Below are 19,653 nucleotides of genomic sequence, written 5' to 3'. Positions count from 1 at the left end.
AGGGCCAGGAAAGTGAAACGTTCCCAGGGTGGCAAAATCTGCCGTAGAACGTGGCAGCACGGGCAGGCCTGGGTGCAAGGGCACCAGAGTTTGTGAGCGAGCACGTGGTGGCCACGGATCCTCGCAAGCGCGGCGGGCCACCTGGTTGCTAGGCAACCGCGTCAGTCGGCAGATTGAGTTTTGCTGGAACCTTCTCCCCCCGTCCAATAAAAACTGATATTTTTTTGTTTTTCGTTTTTTGTTTTGTTTTGTTGGTTTTTTTTTTTTTTTTTTTTTTTTTTTTTTTTGGTGGTGGGGTTACCTTCTGAGGACTCCGCCGAGGAGAGATGCATTGAGGCATTCGGGGGGCGACAGCCGTCTCTGAACTTCTCCCACAGTTACTTTGTACTTCGAAGTTGAACTGAGCAGAGACAAACGGCCTGGAACGGAGCAAAACACCTCGCCGGTGTTGACAGACATGCCTCCCAGGAAGCCATCTTTATTCATCATTAGAGAAGTCACCGATTTGGGAGGAACCGGAACTAGAAAGAGAGAAAAATTGCCATAAAGGTGACCAAGTCTCGATCCTGGTGACAGGCTGATAGAATAAGTCTCTGTGTGAGGCCACTGGACGGACACCAAGTGGAAAGCTGTGGGAGGAAGTGTTTGTTCCAGTGGGACTGCAGTGCGTTCAGAGGGCTGTAAGATGGCAAAAAGAGACGACAAAGCCATACCTCCTCTGGAAACTTGCATCATGTGTAGACATATGAGTGTCATTTGCTACAGTCCTGCTCACTACACAAATCAAGAAATCAAACAATCCAGAGTTTGGACTGCGCTGTGAACCAGGCAAATCCTATTCCATCGTGTGCTAACTCTGTGACCTTAGACACCTGATTGACTCTCTCTGAACCTCCTCAGTTTCCTTATCTATCTCCTGAAGATAATAACACCTATCTCATTTGGTGCTGAAGTCTGATGGTGATTATCACCATGCAGTGATATAAAATGGTAATTCCAATGGAAACCCCTTCCTCCTTTCCTATTGGACCCAGATCTATGGTCATCACTAGAAAGGATAATGAGGGTGGACCCCATCAGATACTATGCCCAAGAACAGACAAATAATACCATTGAGCTGGGGAGTTGGGCCCAAAAGAGCTGCTCATCTCTTTAAAGTGGGCCCCATTCTTCCCTACATAATAACAACAGATTCATTTAGAAAGGAACCCAAATGCTCATCTTCAGTGAAAGCAATTCTTCAGTGACATGAATTTTGTTTACAAATTAAAGCACCGGCTGGTGATTGTTTGGAGCAGTTATGATTTACAACAGGTGCCCTGATCAATCAACCAATCACTCTAATTCATATGAGCGGCGGTCTTGCCTTGCCCCAGTTGTTTCATTTCGGCAAGTAATTGATAACAAACCGCACTCAAGGTATGTTTTATGCAGAAGTTAATAAGAGTTGACAGCTGGTTGCCACTGCTACCCTGGCGCATTCAGCCTCTCCAGCCTGTATTTCTGCTTAATTGTGTTTCAGTGTCATCTGCATGTCAGAAAGAGGCTAGGCTCAGTGGAACCAGAAGGCTGGGAATGAGGAACAGTCAACCTCCCAGTTCCCTGGCAGTATTGCCCCTTGGACTTCACTGCTTAAGCCCATTTTCTTTATGTAGGTTTTACAGGCCCCTGAACAGGTGACTATACCTCCTGATTTTCCCTGTAACTTTGCTTCTTCCACTGGGATATGACGCTTCCAAATCTTCATGGTATTTGTTGATCACCAGTCCAAAAAATCTATGGAAACATGCATCTAGTGTGGAAAAAAAGAGGTTTCCAACACTACCTATTTAATAAAGTCTATCTCACTCTGTAATTGTGTGGGGGAAAGATATGCCTAGAACCCTATATATCAAACAAGATGCATAACCTCCCTTCTATGGAACAGACTAACCAATACTGAGTATTTCTCTAACAGTTTATTCTCTCTACCACAGATTCCAGTATACAAACCTCCATAGTTGTTTAGAGACTCCTAAAAGCCAGGTTGGACCCAAATCTTTTATTTACTATGAATTTCATTAGATCCTTTATAAACACCTTGTGGAAAAAAGCTTTATTACAGGAGTGGATGAGGAGACTAAAGCCTTCCCTGGTAGGCATTTTAGGATCTATAGATCTGTCCACAGAGCCCAAGACCTTGTCCCAGATGGATGAATGATGTTGGCAACAGAGTAAATATTCTGCACTGTCATGGGGTGGGGACAGGGGATATAGAGAGGTGTTTCTTCTTTTTGATTTCCCTCAGTTTCTCATCAGTGACTCTGCTTCCCATTTAAGAATGAATCAATGAAAAGTTGAAGTGTGAATGTTAATCAAATTTGAGTAAAATGTGAACTTAAAGTCACTTAATAGGTGATTGGTGGGGGCATCTGTCTTATTCTTCACAACAGTGCTGATTCCCATAATTCAGATTCATAGTGAAGGCATTATAAACAAATAATTGACAATCATGGGAATTAGCATTATGAAAACTTGGAAAAATTCATTTTCCAAAATATAGATGACCGTTTGTAATTTTAACATGGTGTGAATTATAGAAATAAATTATATAAAAATCTCACCTCGATACTCAGCAACATATTTATCTCTAAATACTATTTAGAATATTTTTTTAAATAACAACAACCAACTCCACTAAGCTGAAAGTACGAAATTCAGTTCCTGCTTCCTACAGTGGATAACCAAATACCCACTGAGGGTTGGACTCTTACCTGCTTCTCCCTATCCCAGAAGCTAAACCTCTGGAAAAGCTGGGCCTTTTAAAGAAATGTTATAAACCACCCTGTAATTTCACTATTGTTAATTGCCTGATTCACCTGACAAGAGCTATTTCCTTTGGGGAATGTATATTGCTCCCTGCCATGGGTTGAATACCTTTCTGCATATACATTATCACCTGCATATCCCCAATCCAATCAGCTTCTGTTAGTGCACTGCCCTCTCTGGGAAGGTTTTTTTTTTTTTTTTTTTTGCTCCCTGCAGTCAAAGCATGGACAATGTCAGAAGATGTGCTTTGGACTATATTTCCATTTTCTAATTTAAGTATCACAATTGTGTTCCTAGCCTCCTATCCTCATGTTCTAAACCTCTCTCCTTAGTATTGGTCCCCTAGACTAGATCTGACACATTTCTTGTCCCAGCTTTCCTTTAGGTCCATAACTCCATCATCAACTACTTTCCCTTCCACTTTCACACCTGCTTAGCTCACCTGATTAACCCCATATTTTATTTTCTTTGTCTTTTCCCTTCTGCTTTCTTCTAGTTTATCAATAAACCCAGCGCTCAACAGGGCCCGGTTGATTTGTTAGTAATTATGAGCACACTGTTCCTGCTCATGGAACCCAGAGATGACTGAGATAGGTTTAAAGCGACAGCAGGAAATAGTAAGGAAATGGGGCATGGCAAAACTCAGCATGAAGCTTTCAGTTCTTTACATGTTTACAATTTTCTGTGCATATATTAAAAGTGTTTTTTTTCCTCTTCAGTTCCCAGTTGGGTGTCAAGGCCAAGTTCTGGATGTAACACCCACAAAACTCATTTCCCCCCATTTTTTGCTGCATTATGTTGGGAAGAAGTAAAAAATGGCTAAAAGCAGATCAATATTTCATTAACATGGTTGGAGTTTTAGTTAAGAGAGAGGAAAGAAAAATGATTAGAGAAAATTTTATTCATTAGTGGACTATAGCTCTTTAGAAGAGCTAAAATGTTAATAGGCTAGCTTTTATTCTCTACTCTTTAAACTTAAGCGTGAAATTATAGTTTTGAGACTTTTGTGTTTGATTGGATCTGCTGGTGAGGAGAAGGGAAGAAATGGCCCTATCTTATAGATTCATGGGGTAAGTCCCTCTGAAAGGCACTCTTGACCTAAAGATGTAAATGATGCTGGAAACAACCAGGAGGCTTAGCATTGATTCAAAGTGGCCCCTGAAAGTTAGCACCCTTTCTCTCCAGCAGAGCACCCTTTCCTCACATTTGAACACTTTCTCATGTACCTGAGCATAAAATTTTATTCCACAGCTATAGCATGTGTGTAAGTGTGCGGATTGAAATTGTGGAAAGAAAAATAATTTCCACAAATAAAGCAGGGATATTAAAAAACTCAAACATCCAGTGTTGGCATCTTGTAGGGACAGAGTCTAAAAGGCTAAGAGGCTGGAAACTGAGTTGGGTCTCATCACTTACATGGTGTATAGGACCATGAAAAAGTCATTTATTGTCTCTCTCAGTTTCAGCACTTGGAGTGTTGAAGAAGAATGTCTAATCTGCCTGACTTTGAAAGAGTGGCTGCAGTGTTTCTCAGGGTCTCTAGTTGATAAATAGCTATTGGGATCCAAGTCCACCCTGGAAATGTGAACTTTTTCCTTTTGAGAGGAAACTCATACCATTCAGAAACTCTGACAGACTCTCAGAGCATTTTACCTTCTAGGTCAGAAGAATCCCAACAGAATCAATTGTAACAGAAATTTGGCAATTTCTTTACTTCCCATGAAAGAAAATCCACACCAATCAAAGTGTTTATGTGGGGAAGGGGCCAGAACTAATGGGAAAAAAAGTGGAAGAGAATGGAGGTTGAACTGAAACTAACCAAACAGGATATCCCTAAGACCAATGAAAATGCCCCACAGTCACAACATTTGAACCTTGGATTCCAGCCACGCTAGCCTTTCCAAGAAATCCCAGCATATTTTCTGCTGTCTAAGGTGTTAAACAGATTGCATAGTGGCCTCTGATTGCACCAAAAACTTTTTTCTTAAAGTTTAGGTGAGCCTTTTTCTGAGTTAAGCAATATGATGGTGGCAGTGATGATTTTTATTAGCTGGGTACACCCTCTTCCTTCCCCCAGATTTCTAATCTTAATGGAACTGAGAGTTAAGAATGATTTTTTAATGTCTCGTTGGATTTTTAGACTGTTAATGTACCGAATCCTTCTCATTATTACTTTATTGATTGCTCATTGACCAGCCCCCTTCAAATCGTATTAACCACCCTCTGCCGGTTTAGATTAGGAGAGTTTAAAAAGCACCTTTCATTACTCTCCCCCCCATCCCCAACCCCACCCCCCGCACACTTCTGCCATGGAGTTGAGACTAGGCAGCTTAATGGGAGCTCTAATGGGGCAGCTAAGAGGAGAGGGGCCACGGTCCCTGCCGATTGCATTAATAGCTCAAAGGGGGCCAATACAGAAAATTAGCTGTAAACGAGCTCTGGAGATCTTCAAATGAAAGAGCCATTTATCACGCTGGCTACCTTCACTCCACTCGTTTGCTCTCTCTACTGGGAACAACTCATTTCCTCTTAACTAAATTACTTCAGAAATGTCAGCTAAGCCCAGATAGCAAACATAACAAGAGAGGGAGCCCATAATCTATGGGGTGATATAAACACAGGTGAAAAATTAGGCTGGTTAAATTTTGGAAGGAGCCTTGCCATAACTGGAGAAAGAGACACAGAGATAGAAACATGTATCATTTATGCCTAAGTCTTCCAGCTTCATAAACACAGGGTCAGAGACCCCCAAACCTAGACCACTTGCCAATCTTTTATTAATGAGGTAGCATTTTTTTTTTTTTATCTGCCTAAAGGCCCATTAGAAAATATATTAAGAAACTATGCCTTCTTCCAGGTGCTGAAATGTGGAATGTTTAGTTCACAAGACTTTCTCACCTCTTTTACAGAATTAATCTCTTGGAAACATCTCTCATAATTGGGGAGATGATGAGCAAAGATGGGAGCCTAGGGTGCAGGGAAGGGGCCAATGAACCCACCACAACTTTAAGTGGCTTATAGTGAGTTAGAAAAGTAAATCAACCTTGTATTCTTGTTTTGCCTATGGCTCTCTAAAGAAAAAAATGACGTTAGGGTCTTTTCTTAATGTAATAAAGCAAATATGTCAAATATTAAATAATGGAATTGACCTACCATTTCATCATATTCATACCACACCCCCGAATCAATTAAAGTAACTGGGATGCTACTTAAATGTTTTAAGCTGCACATTTTTTAAAAAACTGCACATTTGGGAGGACATAAAACGTACTCGTGTTTCCAAAAACAGAACCATCAACTTTAGTCGTCATTCTCCTTTTCTTATTCCTGGAGACAACCTTGCACATCGATATTCACATTTCACTGACAAACATATACAAGCTCTGAAACCAAAGCATCCCACATCTAAGAATATCTCCAGCTCTGTTTTGCTAGGCAAGCTAAGTTACAAATATTTTTATTGGACCGGCTATGAATAACATTTCTGATTGGTCATCTGTTGGGCATGTTCCCCTACCAGCCCAAATGATGTTGCTAGGATACAGAACACTGAGCTAAGTGGTTCTAGCTTTCCATGAAAAGGGAGGAGGAACTAAAACAAACCGAAAAAAGCCAATGGAGAAGCTCCTCCCCGACCCCACCCTAATCAACCAGCAATTAACAGAAAGAAGAGACCCAAGAGAAAATGGGAAAAGTGAGCTGTCAGCACAGTTGCGAATTTAAGCACCGAGCCTAGGTATCCTAGCAAACTCAAAAGCTGGCATTAAAAGCCAAAACAATATTATTTAAAGACAGAGAGAGAGATGTTTGAAGCAACCATTAAAATAAATAGTTTTGCCCCAAACCTTACTATACTTCGGGATATTCATTCCAAGGCCCAATAACATCTTTAGTACAGCTTCCCCCACCTACCTTTCAAAGCTACTCTTCCTGCCTTTGTAAAAGAAGACAATTTAGAATACCTCACCCTGTTTGGAATCCTTATTCCAAAACCCTCCTACTATCCCATTTGAGTCTGGATGAATTACTTCCCAAAGCATTTTTTCTTTTAATTGTTTTTGTTGAATGTCAAGTGGCTCAAGTGAATCATAAATGATTGAAAGCTGGGGATTGTTGACACTAAATATAGGGACAGAATTTCTCCAGCATCCATAAGAACGGGTTACAGTATTAAAATTGTATCTCCAAATGCCAGTTCCTGTGATAATTAAAGATTGCCATGTTTATACATTTAAGCTCCTAAATGTGTGGCATGTGAGTGACATTCAGGCCTTTCAGCAGCTACACTAATCGCCAGAAATTCTCTCAGTGACTGTCAGAGACGAGGAGAAAAAATTAAGCAGCTGCAATACGCCCAAAATGAGTTATTGTAATTACATTTAATTAGTTTAATTAGTTAATTATTTTGCTTACAGCTGTACAAGAGACTGCAAACATTTGTTAATATCACATGCCCTTTAACAGTATGGGGTGATTCCACAGTCACACTAAATCATGAATGCATATGTAGGAAGATTTAGAAATGTGCATAGGCTGTCTCAGCTTCTCAGGATGCGCATATTTAGCAACACATTTGGCACAATGAAAAAATAAATAAATAAAAAACAACACATAAAACATAGAGAACTGGGAACAAAATTATCACCAAAAAATCAAATACAAAACGAAGAAAGAGCTGTCTCAATAACGTAGGATTTAACTCAGCAAACTCCAGTTATCATTGAAATAATTGTAGCACCTTCTTGAAACCAGTGTTTACCAGCCAATTCCACATATGATGATAGCTCAATTATTTAAGATGTATCGAGAATGGCTACCAAATATGCCATAAGAAAAATTGCAACAGTCTGTCTCACTCATCTGAGTTTGTGTCTGAGGTTTTCATTCTCCCTTGCCCAACTTCCATCTTCCCAACATGCCCTTTCCCTTAGTCTGACAGCCATTGTCCTATGATTGTGAACATTTATGTCTTGTCAAATAATGAATTCCCCCAAAGTGAAAACTCATCATAAAGACATTAATGCACGAGAACACTTTGCTTACTTTTGGGGGGAATAATCCATACCTTTTTTAATGACAGACTGGTCCAATAGATTCATGCCGCTGTTATTGGCATCTTCAACTGACTGTGAATATAAAAACATCACTATTCAAATTGACTGGATATTAAAGAATTGTACACATAAATCATGTTATTCCAAACTGGAACTTCTGTTATTTCCATCTATATTAATTCACAAAGGGCTGTTTTATTATTATTATTACCTCCAAATCGACATAGAAATGAAATTTACTCAAATTATAAATTTTTCCAATGGAAGAAGTGGAGAAAGAAAACTTTGAGAGACATCTGGGATGCAACATTGGTTTAGTTATTATTTAAAACATAGATATTAGACAGATAAACCTTTATATTATTTGCTCTTATGAATCGTAAAAATTTGGCAACAGCTGACAGATTTTCACCAATATTAGTAAGAGCAATTTGTGTTTTCCATTCTATCCCAGTGCATCTTAACCCCAGAGCCATTTTACAAATACATAATAGTTTACATTATGGGATTTTAATTAAAGTCTGAGCAATTTGGAATGGAATGCAAACAGCAACACACAGGAACATGTTTGCAAGCCTCTAGGACTGCACACCCATTACAGTCCATACACGTTCCTGTAGACTATGAGCTTCTTGCTGCACAATGACAATCTCTTGGAGGAACCTTCACAATTTACCCTTCCTCCCAGCCCTCCTGATGCTGCTTCCCAGCAAGGAGCACACCTGCTATGAAGGCAGTAACTACAGACAAGCAGACACACACAAAGGTCTAGATCCTCCCAGTCAGCGCCTAGGTAATTGCAAGGAATGGTCATCTTCTGTGCCACAGTTTCATTCCAGAGAAGGAAAGTTTTAACTCTGAGCACTGGTAGCACTTCTGAGAGGAAATAGCTGTTGGAGCAAGTTTCTTACTGTCAGAATACACATGAACAGTTCTGGCTGTGCATCCCAGGGCATCCAAAAGCAGTGAGTTCCCTTTCTCTCCCACCAAGAAAATAAATACTAGGTCTTTCTAAAATCTACAACTACCTTCTTGATCCTTCAAAACCTAAGTTGGGACCAAATTGTTACCCACTTTACAGAGAAGTAAAAAGCAAAGGGCTTGAGAGTGAGGAGGTGTTTTCACAGCACTCACACCCACTCATGCTGCATCCTCAGAGAGTGAGTTCATCACAAGAAAAAGACTGTCTACCCCAAACAAGCAGCTCTTTAGAAATGAGATGATCTAATCATAGAGGGGGCATGTTGATTTGTTTCTTTTCATTTTTAATAGTCACTCTTTTGTTCTCAGAAAGGTGAGCAAAATTGTTATTCTCTATAGGAACTGTTTTCCTTGCTGCAACATGCCATGCACATCTTAAGAAATAGTAAAAAGGTGTTTTAAAAATATTTCATGTAAGTTGTTCATAAATCCTCAGGGGACCCTGCCACACACAAACACACATGATTCACACCTTTCTATGATCATGTGTATACAGTGACAATGTTTCCAGGCAGGACAGAAATATTCTCCTGTGCCGTGAGCAGCCAGACCCTGACTTAAACTGACCTGGACCCGGGAACCCCCACACCTTACCCTCACTCTTGTACCTAAATATGTATAAACGCCTCATCAGCGACGTGGGGTAGTTGTGGTAGTTAATGAGAAGGCTCTTGTCTGATTTTCTATCTAATTACGGCCGCCTGCTGGGTTTTTGTACAGGATATTCACGCAGCATGTTGGCGCTTAATCGTCACAGGGAGGATCGTAAAGATTTAATTAGGACTGCATGCGGAAGCGCAGAAAAACAACTCAGACTCGTAATTACTAGACTTCTTTAGTTAAAAGTGATACCAGGGGTTGCTTTAAGACACTCGGGTGTGTTTGAGTGTGTGTATGTATTTGGGGGGGAGTTGACTTAACATCCTTATATGCTCATATTCTTGGGTGCTAGAGGTGATGGGAGGTAAGAGAGCAAAGGTGGGAAGAAGAAAAGAGGTGTACATGGCAACTAAACAAATCCCAAACTAGGTGTCATTTCACTCCCTCTGTCTCTCTCTCTGTAGGTGTTTTCCTGAGTTTTTAACACTTGTAGCCCCCTCCCCAACACCACACACACACACACACACACACACACACGCACGCACGCACGCGCATGCACAATGGGTGAAATGTAGCATACCCAGAACCCAAACAGCAATTTGCTAGTTTAATAGCCCCTGTGAGTAAATTGAAATAGAAATTGACAGGGTTTTATAGTTTCATTTAAAAAAAATATTAGAAGCATTTGGTTAATTAGCTCTCCTCCTTGTCTTCTCTCATGGTAGGGGCTGTGACCCTGAGTGTGTGCATCTGGGTCACACAACAAAACCCTCAACCCATAGTCAGGGCAGCACCCTCAGGGTCTGCCTGCTCCCTGGCTCAGGGGGATCTGGAACACACACGAGGTCCTTGAGATCAGAACAAGTGACTTTAAGATCCAGGCCTAGGCACTCTCTGGTCTTTTTAAAGACTGGACCAGCACAGGCTACCCATTCTATAGCTGCAGGGAGTGTTGAAATCCCGACCTGCTTGTGTAACTTTAGCCCCCGTACCCCAGATCCCTAACTCAGAAAGGGATCCTTCTGTATTAAGCAGATGAGTGGAAGCCTCTGGATTCGAGGCTCTGGTCATGGAAACATAACCCCTGGTCTTTGTCACCTGCCCTGCATCAGTCAACTTCACCCTGGCCTCAGGAGGTCTGTCATCACCGCGGAGACACAGAACGTCCCTGTCTTTGCTGTTTCCCTCTAGGGACAGGAACAGGGTGTGTCCCTTGCACTACAGGGGTCGTCCCAAGAAGATCCTGCGGACCTCCCGGCAGGTGATGGGATGTGATTAAGCAGGGGAGGAACAGGGTGGGGTGGGGTGAGTGGGGAGCCTGCAAGTGCCCCTGGTCTGCTGCCTGCTGCTTTTCTCCTTTCAGCTCTCCACCTCTGTGGTCTGTATTCCCAACAGCAACAACTTGGCCCTGAGGTGCTCTGTTCACACAAACACTCTAAATCCTTTCCGACGCTTTGACAAGACTATTCTCCCAAATACTGATCTGGCCCTGTTTTTCTCTCAGACTTTGCATTTCACCAACCACAATAAACTCACTCAATTATTTCTTTAAAAACATTTAACTAAAGAAATCTGCTTCTTGTTTTGGGGGAAAAATTCCTGAGTTCTTCGCTAGAGTCACTCAGCCTGCAGGGTGGTGGTGACAGGACCGGCATTAGCATCACCAACAGTAATGGTGATGAGTTGATCTACTTTCATTATCCAGCACTTTGAACCATGCTCAGAAAGGTTAATTTAAAAACTTTTCCCCCCGAGACACGTATTACCCCATGCATTAAAAAAAAAAAAAAAACTATTAAATATTTCCTTTCTCGTATGATATTCTGAAATGAGCAGTATCTCTAGACAGGGACAGTCAAGCTCAGTTAAATCAACAAAACCATCATTACTCTTATTACTATCGGTAAATCCAGCCACAAATCAGGTAAATCCATCGTTTCTAAAAAAATAAATAACTGAATTTCTTTTAAAATAATAAACAATCACAGACCACACAGACAGCATTTGATGCTGTCACCACATTTTAACTGTTTAAAACTATTTTTTTTTCAGCAAGGTACAGAAGAATCACTCATGCACCCTTTTCTCTTTCCCATTTTATTTTCCTTTACTTCAGAGGTATGTCAAAGGATGCATAATAAATACAACTAGGACAATGAAACTGAAGTGTCAATTACATACCTGTAAACTACACTTATCTTTTCTGCAGACTATTTAACTTAGGGTGAAAAAGCAGACCTGCTCAGAATCACCCAAACAATTTTTAGGAATAATTTCTTTGATGTTTCTTTGTTTAGTTTAACCAAGTATTCTCAACCAAATCAGGCTCCATTGTGTAGACTGCAGATGGGATAGTGGGTGGGTAGGGGGAGTGTTTTGAGCCTTTTGTTTTAAGAAATAAGCACGTGATGCCTCTCAACTGGGATGATGGCAGTGGGGAGAGAAGAGTGTTAATATAGGCAGAGGCCAGGAGAGGGAGGTGGAGAATATTACACTACAGTCACTTAATGAACCAAAAAGTGAAAAGAATTTCCAAAATGGTATCTACCGTCATGTACTCCCGAAGTATGGCTTTCTGAGTTTCTCCTTCACATATGTTCTATTTCTCAGATGACGACTGCAACTCTATCTTGGAAAAAAAGCTCTGTGGCTTATGAGACATCCAAGGCAAAACCTGGCTTAGATGATCATAGCTCATTGTCATGCTTAGCAAAATCTTTGCACATCCAGCAGCAACCTCTGGAGCTTACAGAGGCCCCTGGACCTTAATGCTGAAGCTCTAGCCTCTAGGCAGCCAGGTCTTCACCTGTCAAGTCAGCAGGACAGCCCCACTATGGGGTGTGTGTGTTGGTAAAGAAGGGGTACCAATCTTGCTTCCACAAAGCACTAGAGAATATGCAGGAGATGGTAGCTGAGGCAGGACAAAAGCATTCACCTTTATTCTAATAATCTTAAGGTACCAAAACAAATCCATATTTCTCTCCTTCAAGATTTAATTTCTCGTGGTTTAGATTATCATAATTAGACCTCTGGAAATCGCCACTATAGAGCCATACATACAGACATACATAAACAGTTCTATATCACTGTCTAGTCCTGTTCTAACATGGGAACAAACTCCCCAAAAAGAGACAGAGCTGCCCTCTCCTGCCCTCCCCCCTCCCGAAGCATTCCTTATTCGTAGTCTTGTTTGTTTGTTTGTTTGTTTGTGGTTACCTGGACGTCTTCCATGCCGGGATGGCCGAGGCCGTGCAGTGAGAGGCTGTCACCCATGCCCGCGTCCAGGCCGTGGTGCGCCGAATGCAGCAGCACGTCCGGCCGGCGGACCGAGTGGTAGTCCCTCCGGGGGTCAAGGCCCGAGAGCTGGGGCAAGGCGGCCCGAGGCTGGGGCAGGAGAGATCCAGCTTCCGAACCCACTTCTTGCCGCTGTCGTTGCCCCCAAGGATGCTGCTGGGGCTGGTGCAGTGGGTTCAGGGAGTAGGGGTCGTTGACGTGGGAGTAGGGGTCCTGGCTCTGGTGGTAGGGGAGCGGCTGGTAGGGGGGTGGAAAGTAGGGCGGCTGGAAGTCCGACGACGGGGTGTGGGACAGCGGCGGGGCGCTCGAGTAGGGTCCTTGGGACACCGAGCCCAGCTGGGAGAGCCGCGAGCTGTGGCTCGGGACACCATCGTGCCGGTCCTGGGAGCGGAGAGAGGAAGGGACAGAGAGCGAGAGAAGGAGACAGAGAAAGAGAAAGAGACAGAGGCAGAGAGAGACAGAGTGACAGAGAGGAAGAAAAAAAAAATACAAGTGACAAATGGAAGAGCCCGGCTTTTGTACGCTCTTCCCGGGACAAGGGAAGCAAGGATCTGAAACTTAGACCCCCCCAAGTTGACTCAGAGGGCCACATGATTTCAGCAATTTCAAACCCGAGGCTTGGGGAGAAAATGGGAAAGGAATCACCCACTTTAACATTTTAGCCGCCTTTTGGGGAGTGCAAAGCAGGCAAAAGGCAGGGGTACAGGAACAGTTTGTATGGAGGGAGATTCTAAATGCCTTAACTAAAATTGTAGGAGTCTTACATAAGGTGCTTGCTCCTCTGGGTGTTTTTAACTACTTTTTTCTAACTCTTCCAGAGGTCCAAATCACAACAAATAAAACTTCATAGTATTTGCTGTGCTACTCCCCCTGATTAAAAACCAACTTCTGCCTTCGCTGGAAATGCAGCTGGCTGATCAAGAGGAGCTTTCCACACAACCCGATCATTCCACGAGCTCCAAGGAATCAGCCTGGTCTGAGTTCCCAGTCACTCCTCCCTCCCCAGGAGAAATTAAAGAACTTAAATAGTATTTCATTGAAATGGATCTCATTCGAAATCATATCCTAAGCCCATGTTGAATTAAGTTGAGTTGTGGTTCACAGGAGTTATTTCTAAGACTGTTTTTCTATATCTAATGCTGTTATACTCAGGGTGTGAAAATGAAGAACCTAAAGTTGGGGTGGGAGGAAATAAAAGCCCAGACAACTTATTCTTGGTCCTATCTGGAGTGTGAACTAAGTGAAAGAAGAAGGGGGAGGTGTGTATATGGGGGGGTGGACTTTGTTTCTCCCTCTCTTCTGTGGAACTCCCCATGGTTCTTTTTGCAGAAATAGTCACCTAAATTTCCAAACTGCGATGGCAAATAAAAAGTTTCTCTTTTTGACCTCTCCCCTCCCAGCTGACTCATGGAGCTCAGACGGAGAACACACAATGCAGAGAGAAGCAGCTGCAGCCTCGTCCAATTATGGTGCTAAATTACCAAGCCAAAGGCGCTCAAAGGAAGACAGAGAGAGACAGAGAGTGTGAGACACACACACACAGAGACGCAGAGACAGAGAGACAGTGAGAGGAGGGAGCATGCAATTCTGGTAACACGTGAATCCAAACTCACCATGGATGAATAGGTGTGGACTAACATCTGGAAAAAAAAGCCTGGTTACTGCTCAAAATCAAACACTGATTTAAAAAAAAAATCAAGGAGTCCAGCAGAGAAGCGAGCTGGACACAGGAGCTGAGCTTGATGTGTTTCCAGGACAAGCCATCAAAAAAAAAAAAAAAAAAAAAAAATTTCACTCCCCCCCCCACCCCAACAAGATTGGCGATGCCTATCACACACAGACAGAACTATTCATCTGTCTCTTTGCTGTCTTTTTGGCCTCTTTTCTTCTGTCGTTCTTCGGGGCTCCAGATGCAGTCCTCTTCCACCCGAAGCTGGGCTCAGACTGCTCGGGCGCCCCTTCCTCCCTCCGCTTGCCTACACCGCCTCATAATAATTGATATTCATGACTATTAATATTACACGAGTACTTTAAAGGGAGAATGGAGGACAAATGGAGCGTGAAGCAGCAGCGAGCGCAGAGCTCCCCTACTATTGTAAATGACGTTCATTCAGTGGAGAATTACTAGATGTAATCAGACGAGGGGGCTGGCAAAGGCAGACTGGGGAAAAAGTTTAGCAGAAAAGAGGCAGAACTTCAATTAACTGTGCCGGGGACACGAGTAAAGCAGCCCCTGCTCCTTTGGACAAGGCAGTGAGGGAGAACAGTGCCGGGAGGTTGTATAGAATGGAGGTGTCCTCCTACCTGGAGAGAGACTTTCCTAATCGGAGGAATTGATTGCCCTGGGCGCTTTGTGTGCGGATTACAAAAACAAAATAAAAAGGATTGCTTCATCATTTGGAGGCGAGAGAAAAGAAAATTGGTGGGCCTGGTTATTTACAGTGACTTTTGCAGACTTTTGCTAAATGTGGAAGATTTTGCTCATTTGTTAAAGGACAGACGCGAGATGTAGGTTTTTCATTCCTTGTGCTGCCTTTTCCTGTTCAGTGCTCACATAGTTTGCGATTTTTACCTCAATTTAAAACATAAGCCATCAATCTTCAAATACACTAAACTTATCCTTTCCAGGCAAAGCCAGGGGCAACAGAAAACCTTTTTGGATGTTTCAGGAACCCGTTCAACTGGCCTGACTGCCATTTCTGTTAAAGTTCAACCTTAGTCCAGACTTAAATAGGCTCCTTCCACCAAGCTGCGGATTCTGTTTTCTGAGCAGAAAATTTAGGCAGACAGGACTACCTGCAATATTCCCTCTCTCCCTGTTTCTTTCTCTCTCTCTCTCTCTCCTCTCTGTCTCCCTCCCCCCTTTTCTCTTCTCTCTTCCCTCCCTTCCACTCCACCCCTCCCTCTTCCTCTCTCCCTCCCTCCTTTCTTCTCTCCCTCCCTCCTTTGCCATTTAGCTACTTTACTTTCTGTAAAGAACGAGCGTTACCCTGGTTACTTTTTAGAACCCACTGAAATACCTCTACATACATATACCTTGAGCTGTTTTCACCATGGCCCCATGGCTGCTAATGTCATGCCCACTTTGGGTGCCAATATTCTTTAGGGCAGTTCTAGCGCCTTCGACTCTACCATTATCCCGCCTGTTAAGGAAAGAAAAGGAGGCAGAACCGAAACAATCCCCACCAGGCGCGTAGGCGCGGCTCTTGGTTACCGTCGATACACAACCACAAAGAGGAAAGGAAAACCCCAAGCATCATTCAGCAACAAGACGAATCTCTCTACTCTGCGCTCTCGTGCTCTCTCTTGCTTTTCTCCCTCTCATCTCTTCTCCTCTCCTCCTCCTCTCTCCTACACACCTCCATACATACACCCCAACTTTTGGATTCAGGGAGGGCAGGAGGTGTGAGCGCCGGGTGCTGCCTGTGGGCGCTCGTCGGAGCCCGAGTCCCGCAGGAGCTTGCCGGCCGCTCCTGTGAGTCGCCCACTCTTAGGATCTTCGAGGCGGCTCCCCGCTGGGCTTTCAGGAGCTGTCCCGATCCGGAGGAGTCGCGTGTCTTTCTCGGCTCTTTGGAGAGCCTCTGCGTCCCTCTACCTTTCGTCCGACCAAGTGGCCCACGCCCGCCACTTGGGAGTGTGCTTCTCTTCCTCCCTTTTCTCTCCAACTTTTCCTCTTAGCAATCTCCATGGCCCGCTTCGCCCGTCTCGACTTCCCCCCTTTTCTAACTCCGCTTCGCCTTTCCTTTCGCCTTTCTGAAGTTTTTATTTCCTCCCTCGACGTCTCCGCAAAGCCTTCGCTTCCTCCCTTACCCTGGCAACCACATAGGGCTGTCCCAGGCCATTCCGCTCAAGAGCGAGGCTCCGCGGACTTCCCGGTCCCCAGCCCGGCCAGCCGCGCGCCCTGCGCCTAGCCCGCCTGGCCCTCGAGTAGCGGAGCCGCCCGGCCTCCGCTTCAGCCCTCGCGCGAGCCAGAAAAGGGCATTGGCGAGCGCGGCCCCGGCCTTGGAGGCGGCTGGCGTTCTCCCGGCTGGGCGCAACTTCTCCTGTCGCGGAAGAGTTGAGCTAGACTCAGCGCTAGAGACCAGTGCACATTGAACGTGGGCAGAAATTTCTGTGAAAGATGCCCAAACAGGGGGCGACTGCGTTCTCTGTTTGGACGCACTGACCCTCAAGGAAGCAAAACACAAGAAAATAGAAAATAATAAACCGCTACGACTCCTTCGATTTTGCTCTATCCATCCATATCTCCATCCGTCTATCTACCTCTTTCCCGCTAATTCTCTGTCCTCTACTTGGAACCATTTGTTATCAATTTCAGAAATTTTATTGAAAATAAAAATTAAAAGCCCGAGTCTGTTACAAATGAGGCTTGAAACCCCAATTCTCTTCCACACTTAAAACGAGAAAAGTCCCTGCCTTTATCAGAATCTCGATTTTCTCTGACAGCATGCCCACATTCAGTAGCACCACATTCCCCATCAGAGCTCAAAAGGGTGGGGTGGGGTGGGGGGAGGCGAGGAAAAGAGAAAGAAAAATAAAATAAATTTTAAAAATTCCTAAATTAAAGTTGTCAGATTTCAACCTTAAAGTCCCTTTTCAGAACAGCGAAGCCTCCCCTAGCCAGCTTTTCTAAAAGTTAAAGAAAGATGAGAAAACCGACCGGAAACCTACGAGTAAATAGCTTTAAAATACATATCAGTTGGGGTATCAAGAAGCTCAAATTCTCTATCTGCAAAGCTCTAAGATGCATCTGGGGATGTCGACTCACCTCATAGATATCTTCGTACTTGACATTCTCCACGAGCTTCCAGAGCATGATGGCAGCCTGGTCTCTAGGAGGTGAGTGCATTCATGTGAGGAGCAGATGTCTGGCTTCTCAGGACTCCGCTGTCTGTAATGATCCATCTATAATTGGAAATGGGGGATACACACCAAATCCGACGCTCCTCTCCCATCGCAACTTATATCTGTTGTCTCAAACAATAGGCTGGACAAGTAAGCCTCAGCAAAGAGAAAAAACATTATTGCACACACAGGAGTTAGATGCAACCCACAGACATATATATTATAAAAATCATAAACCCGTATTTACACCCAGACACCCACATATAGTTATATAAGCACCTCTGGGTCACACAGTCTGCAGACTCCAAATGTGCATTTAACAGAGAGTTGTTCAGGGTGATTAATATAATATATACATTTTAAAACCTCTATATCGAAAATGACAAATCATTATAGCCACTAACTGAAGTCTTTGCAATTCATAATGAGAAACTAGGGGCCATCAGTCCCCTATTTTCTATGTAGATTTTAAAGAGGGACCATTACCAAGATTTTAAAACACAAAAGCTCCTTCCTATTCATGTATGTTCCGGAGGAGAGTATTTTGAAAGACTGGATACGGGGGGTTTGAAGGACTATCTCTCTGTGTTGATGGCTACACAACTTTTTTTTTTTTTTTTTTTTAACTTTATCTCTGTCACCGTAGAACAAAAAAGCTAGCCACCATTGGTGACCATATCTAATATTTTCTGGTCGTTTTCCCTAAAACCTTTGGAAACTTAAATACACCTCAGTTTGACCTGCTTGTTATTTTAGGTGTTGTTTGTGTGCATTTTCAAGGGATTCCATGCACCATTCCTCTTGGCTGGAGTCTCCATTTTATAAAGTTTTTTTCAGATGTTAGAGGCAACATATGCACACATACACAAAAGGTTAATTCTGAGCCTTCTTTGCAGAGGCAAAGGACATTCTATATTTGCATCTGTTGTGTATGACTTGTAAGTGGTTTTAATCATGGAGAGTCAAGAAATGGCCACCCGAATCTTTGAAAAGGTTTAAGCAGAATGTCTTCAAAGAGATAGTGAAAAATATTTTCAGGCATGTGGAGTTTTTTTTTTTTTTTTTTTTTTTTTGGTATAATTTTTCTTACTAAGGTGATTCATATAGTTTTTTAAAAAAGAAAATATCATCAGCAACAAGAACAATATTAACCAGACTTCGAAAATGGGCACCTTTTAAGGCACAGGGATTCTGAATTTTGTAATGAAATGAATACTCATCTGTTCCCCCCTTTCCCATCCCCTCTGTTTTTCTACTCCCTTTCAGGGTTCAGAAAGCTCCTCACAGCCGGGAACAGACGCCCAGAAGAGGATCTCTGCCCCTGGGACAGAAGAGAAATGCCAGGAGGGACCGAGGAGGGATGGGGCAATTTGGGGTGGAAGTTATTAAGCGTGGTGAGAGTGAATCTGCAAAGGGTGATTGTCTTTAAATCCAGGACTGCTGTGTGCAGCTCTGCGCGAACAGAGATTGTTTGAGTAGAGGGCTCCGGACAACCGTGTTGAACGTCGATTCCATCAAAACCAAGGAGAAGCTTCACGAAGTGCAGAATAAACAATTCTGCAGATTTTTAATTTAATTTTTAAAGATAAGTCAAAGGAAAAGAACACAAAGAAGGTGCTTCAGAAGGAACTTCAGAAATAAACCCTTTATTTCCGGTTGAATTCTTTTATGTTTTGTCTTTCTGTTTCTCCTCTTCCTCTCTCCTTTTTGTTTTCCTTTTTTCTTTCCTTCATTTTCCTTTTCCTTCCTTCCTTTCTCCATTCCTTTCTTCCCCTTTAAATGTTAACCTTAAATCATATACAATCTATACAGATTTTTCACTAGGAGCATCAGCAAAGATATTCTTCTTTGCTCTCGGAGCTAGTTAGGAGATGGGAAGGGATTCTTCCTGATATTATTGTGTGTTGAGACTAGAAACGGGTTCCACACCCCCTGACTTCTAGAACTAAAATCAGTGCGAGATCAATACTCTGAAAGATAAATATTATAGACTTGGAAATCCAGCTTCTCCAGACACAAGACATTTCATTAATGGAAATAATTGTTTTCTCCCTTTCAAATCAATAATTCT

At 43.0% G+C, this 19,653-nt stretch overlaps 1 protein-coding gene across 2 annotated transcripts in view; it reads right to left on the bottom strand.

Annotated features, from left to right (window-relative positions):
* TFAP2B (transcription factor AP-2 beta) overlaps positions 1 to 17,706 on the bottom strand; it is a 28,772-nt gene extending 11,066 nt beyond the window's left edge. Inside the window, exons 1-4 of one of the 2 annotated variants that reach the window (XM_007972277.3) lie at positions 17,506 to 17,706; positions 12,660 to 13,118; positions 7,874 to 7,934; positions 302 to 521 (exon numbers count right to left, since the gene is read on the bottom strand). In XM_007972277.3, the coding sequence (XP_007970468.3) occupies positions 302 to 521; positions 7,874 to 7,934; positions 12,660 to 13,118; positions 17,506 to 17,586 (821 nt within the window). In that variant the 5' untranslated portion in view covers positions 17,587 to 17,706. Of the gene's footprint in view, positions 1 to 301; positions 522 to 7,873; positions 7,935 to 12,659; positions 13,119 to 14,350; positions 14,484 to 17,505 lie in introns of those variants that run through there. The other variant, XM_007972279.3, reaches the window with a different exon arrangement.
* Between the last annotated feature and the right edge of the window lie 1,947 nt (positions 17,707 to 19,653).

This window comes from Chlorocebus sabaeus, chromosome 17, assembly GCF_047675955.1.
Source record: "Chlorocebus sabaeus isolate Y175 chromosome 17, mChlSab1.0.hap1, whole genome shotgun sequence".
Taxonomy (NCBI): domain Eukaryota; kingdom Metazoa; phylum Chordata; class Mammalia; order Primates; family Cercopithecidae; genus Chlorocebus; species Chlorocebus sabaeus.
Note: the sequence above shows the minus strand (reverse complement) of the source record. Positions and strands in the feature narration are given on the sequence as shown.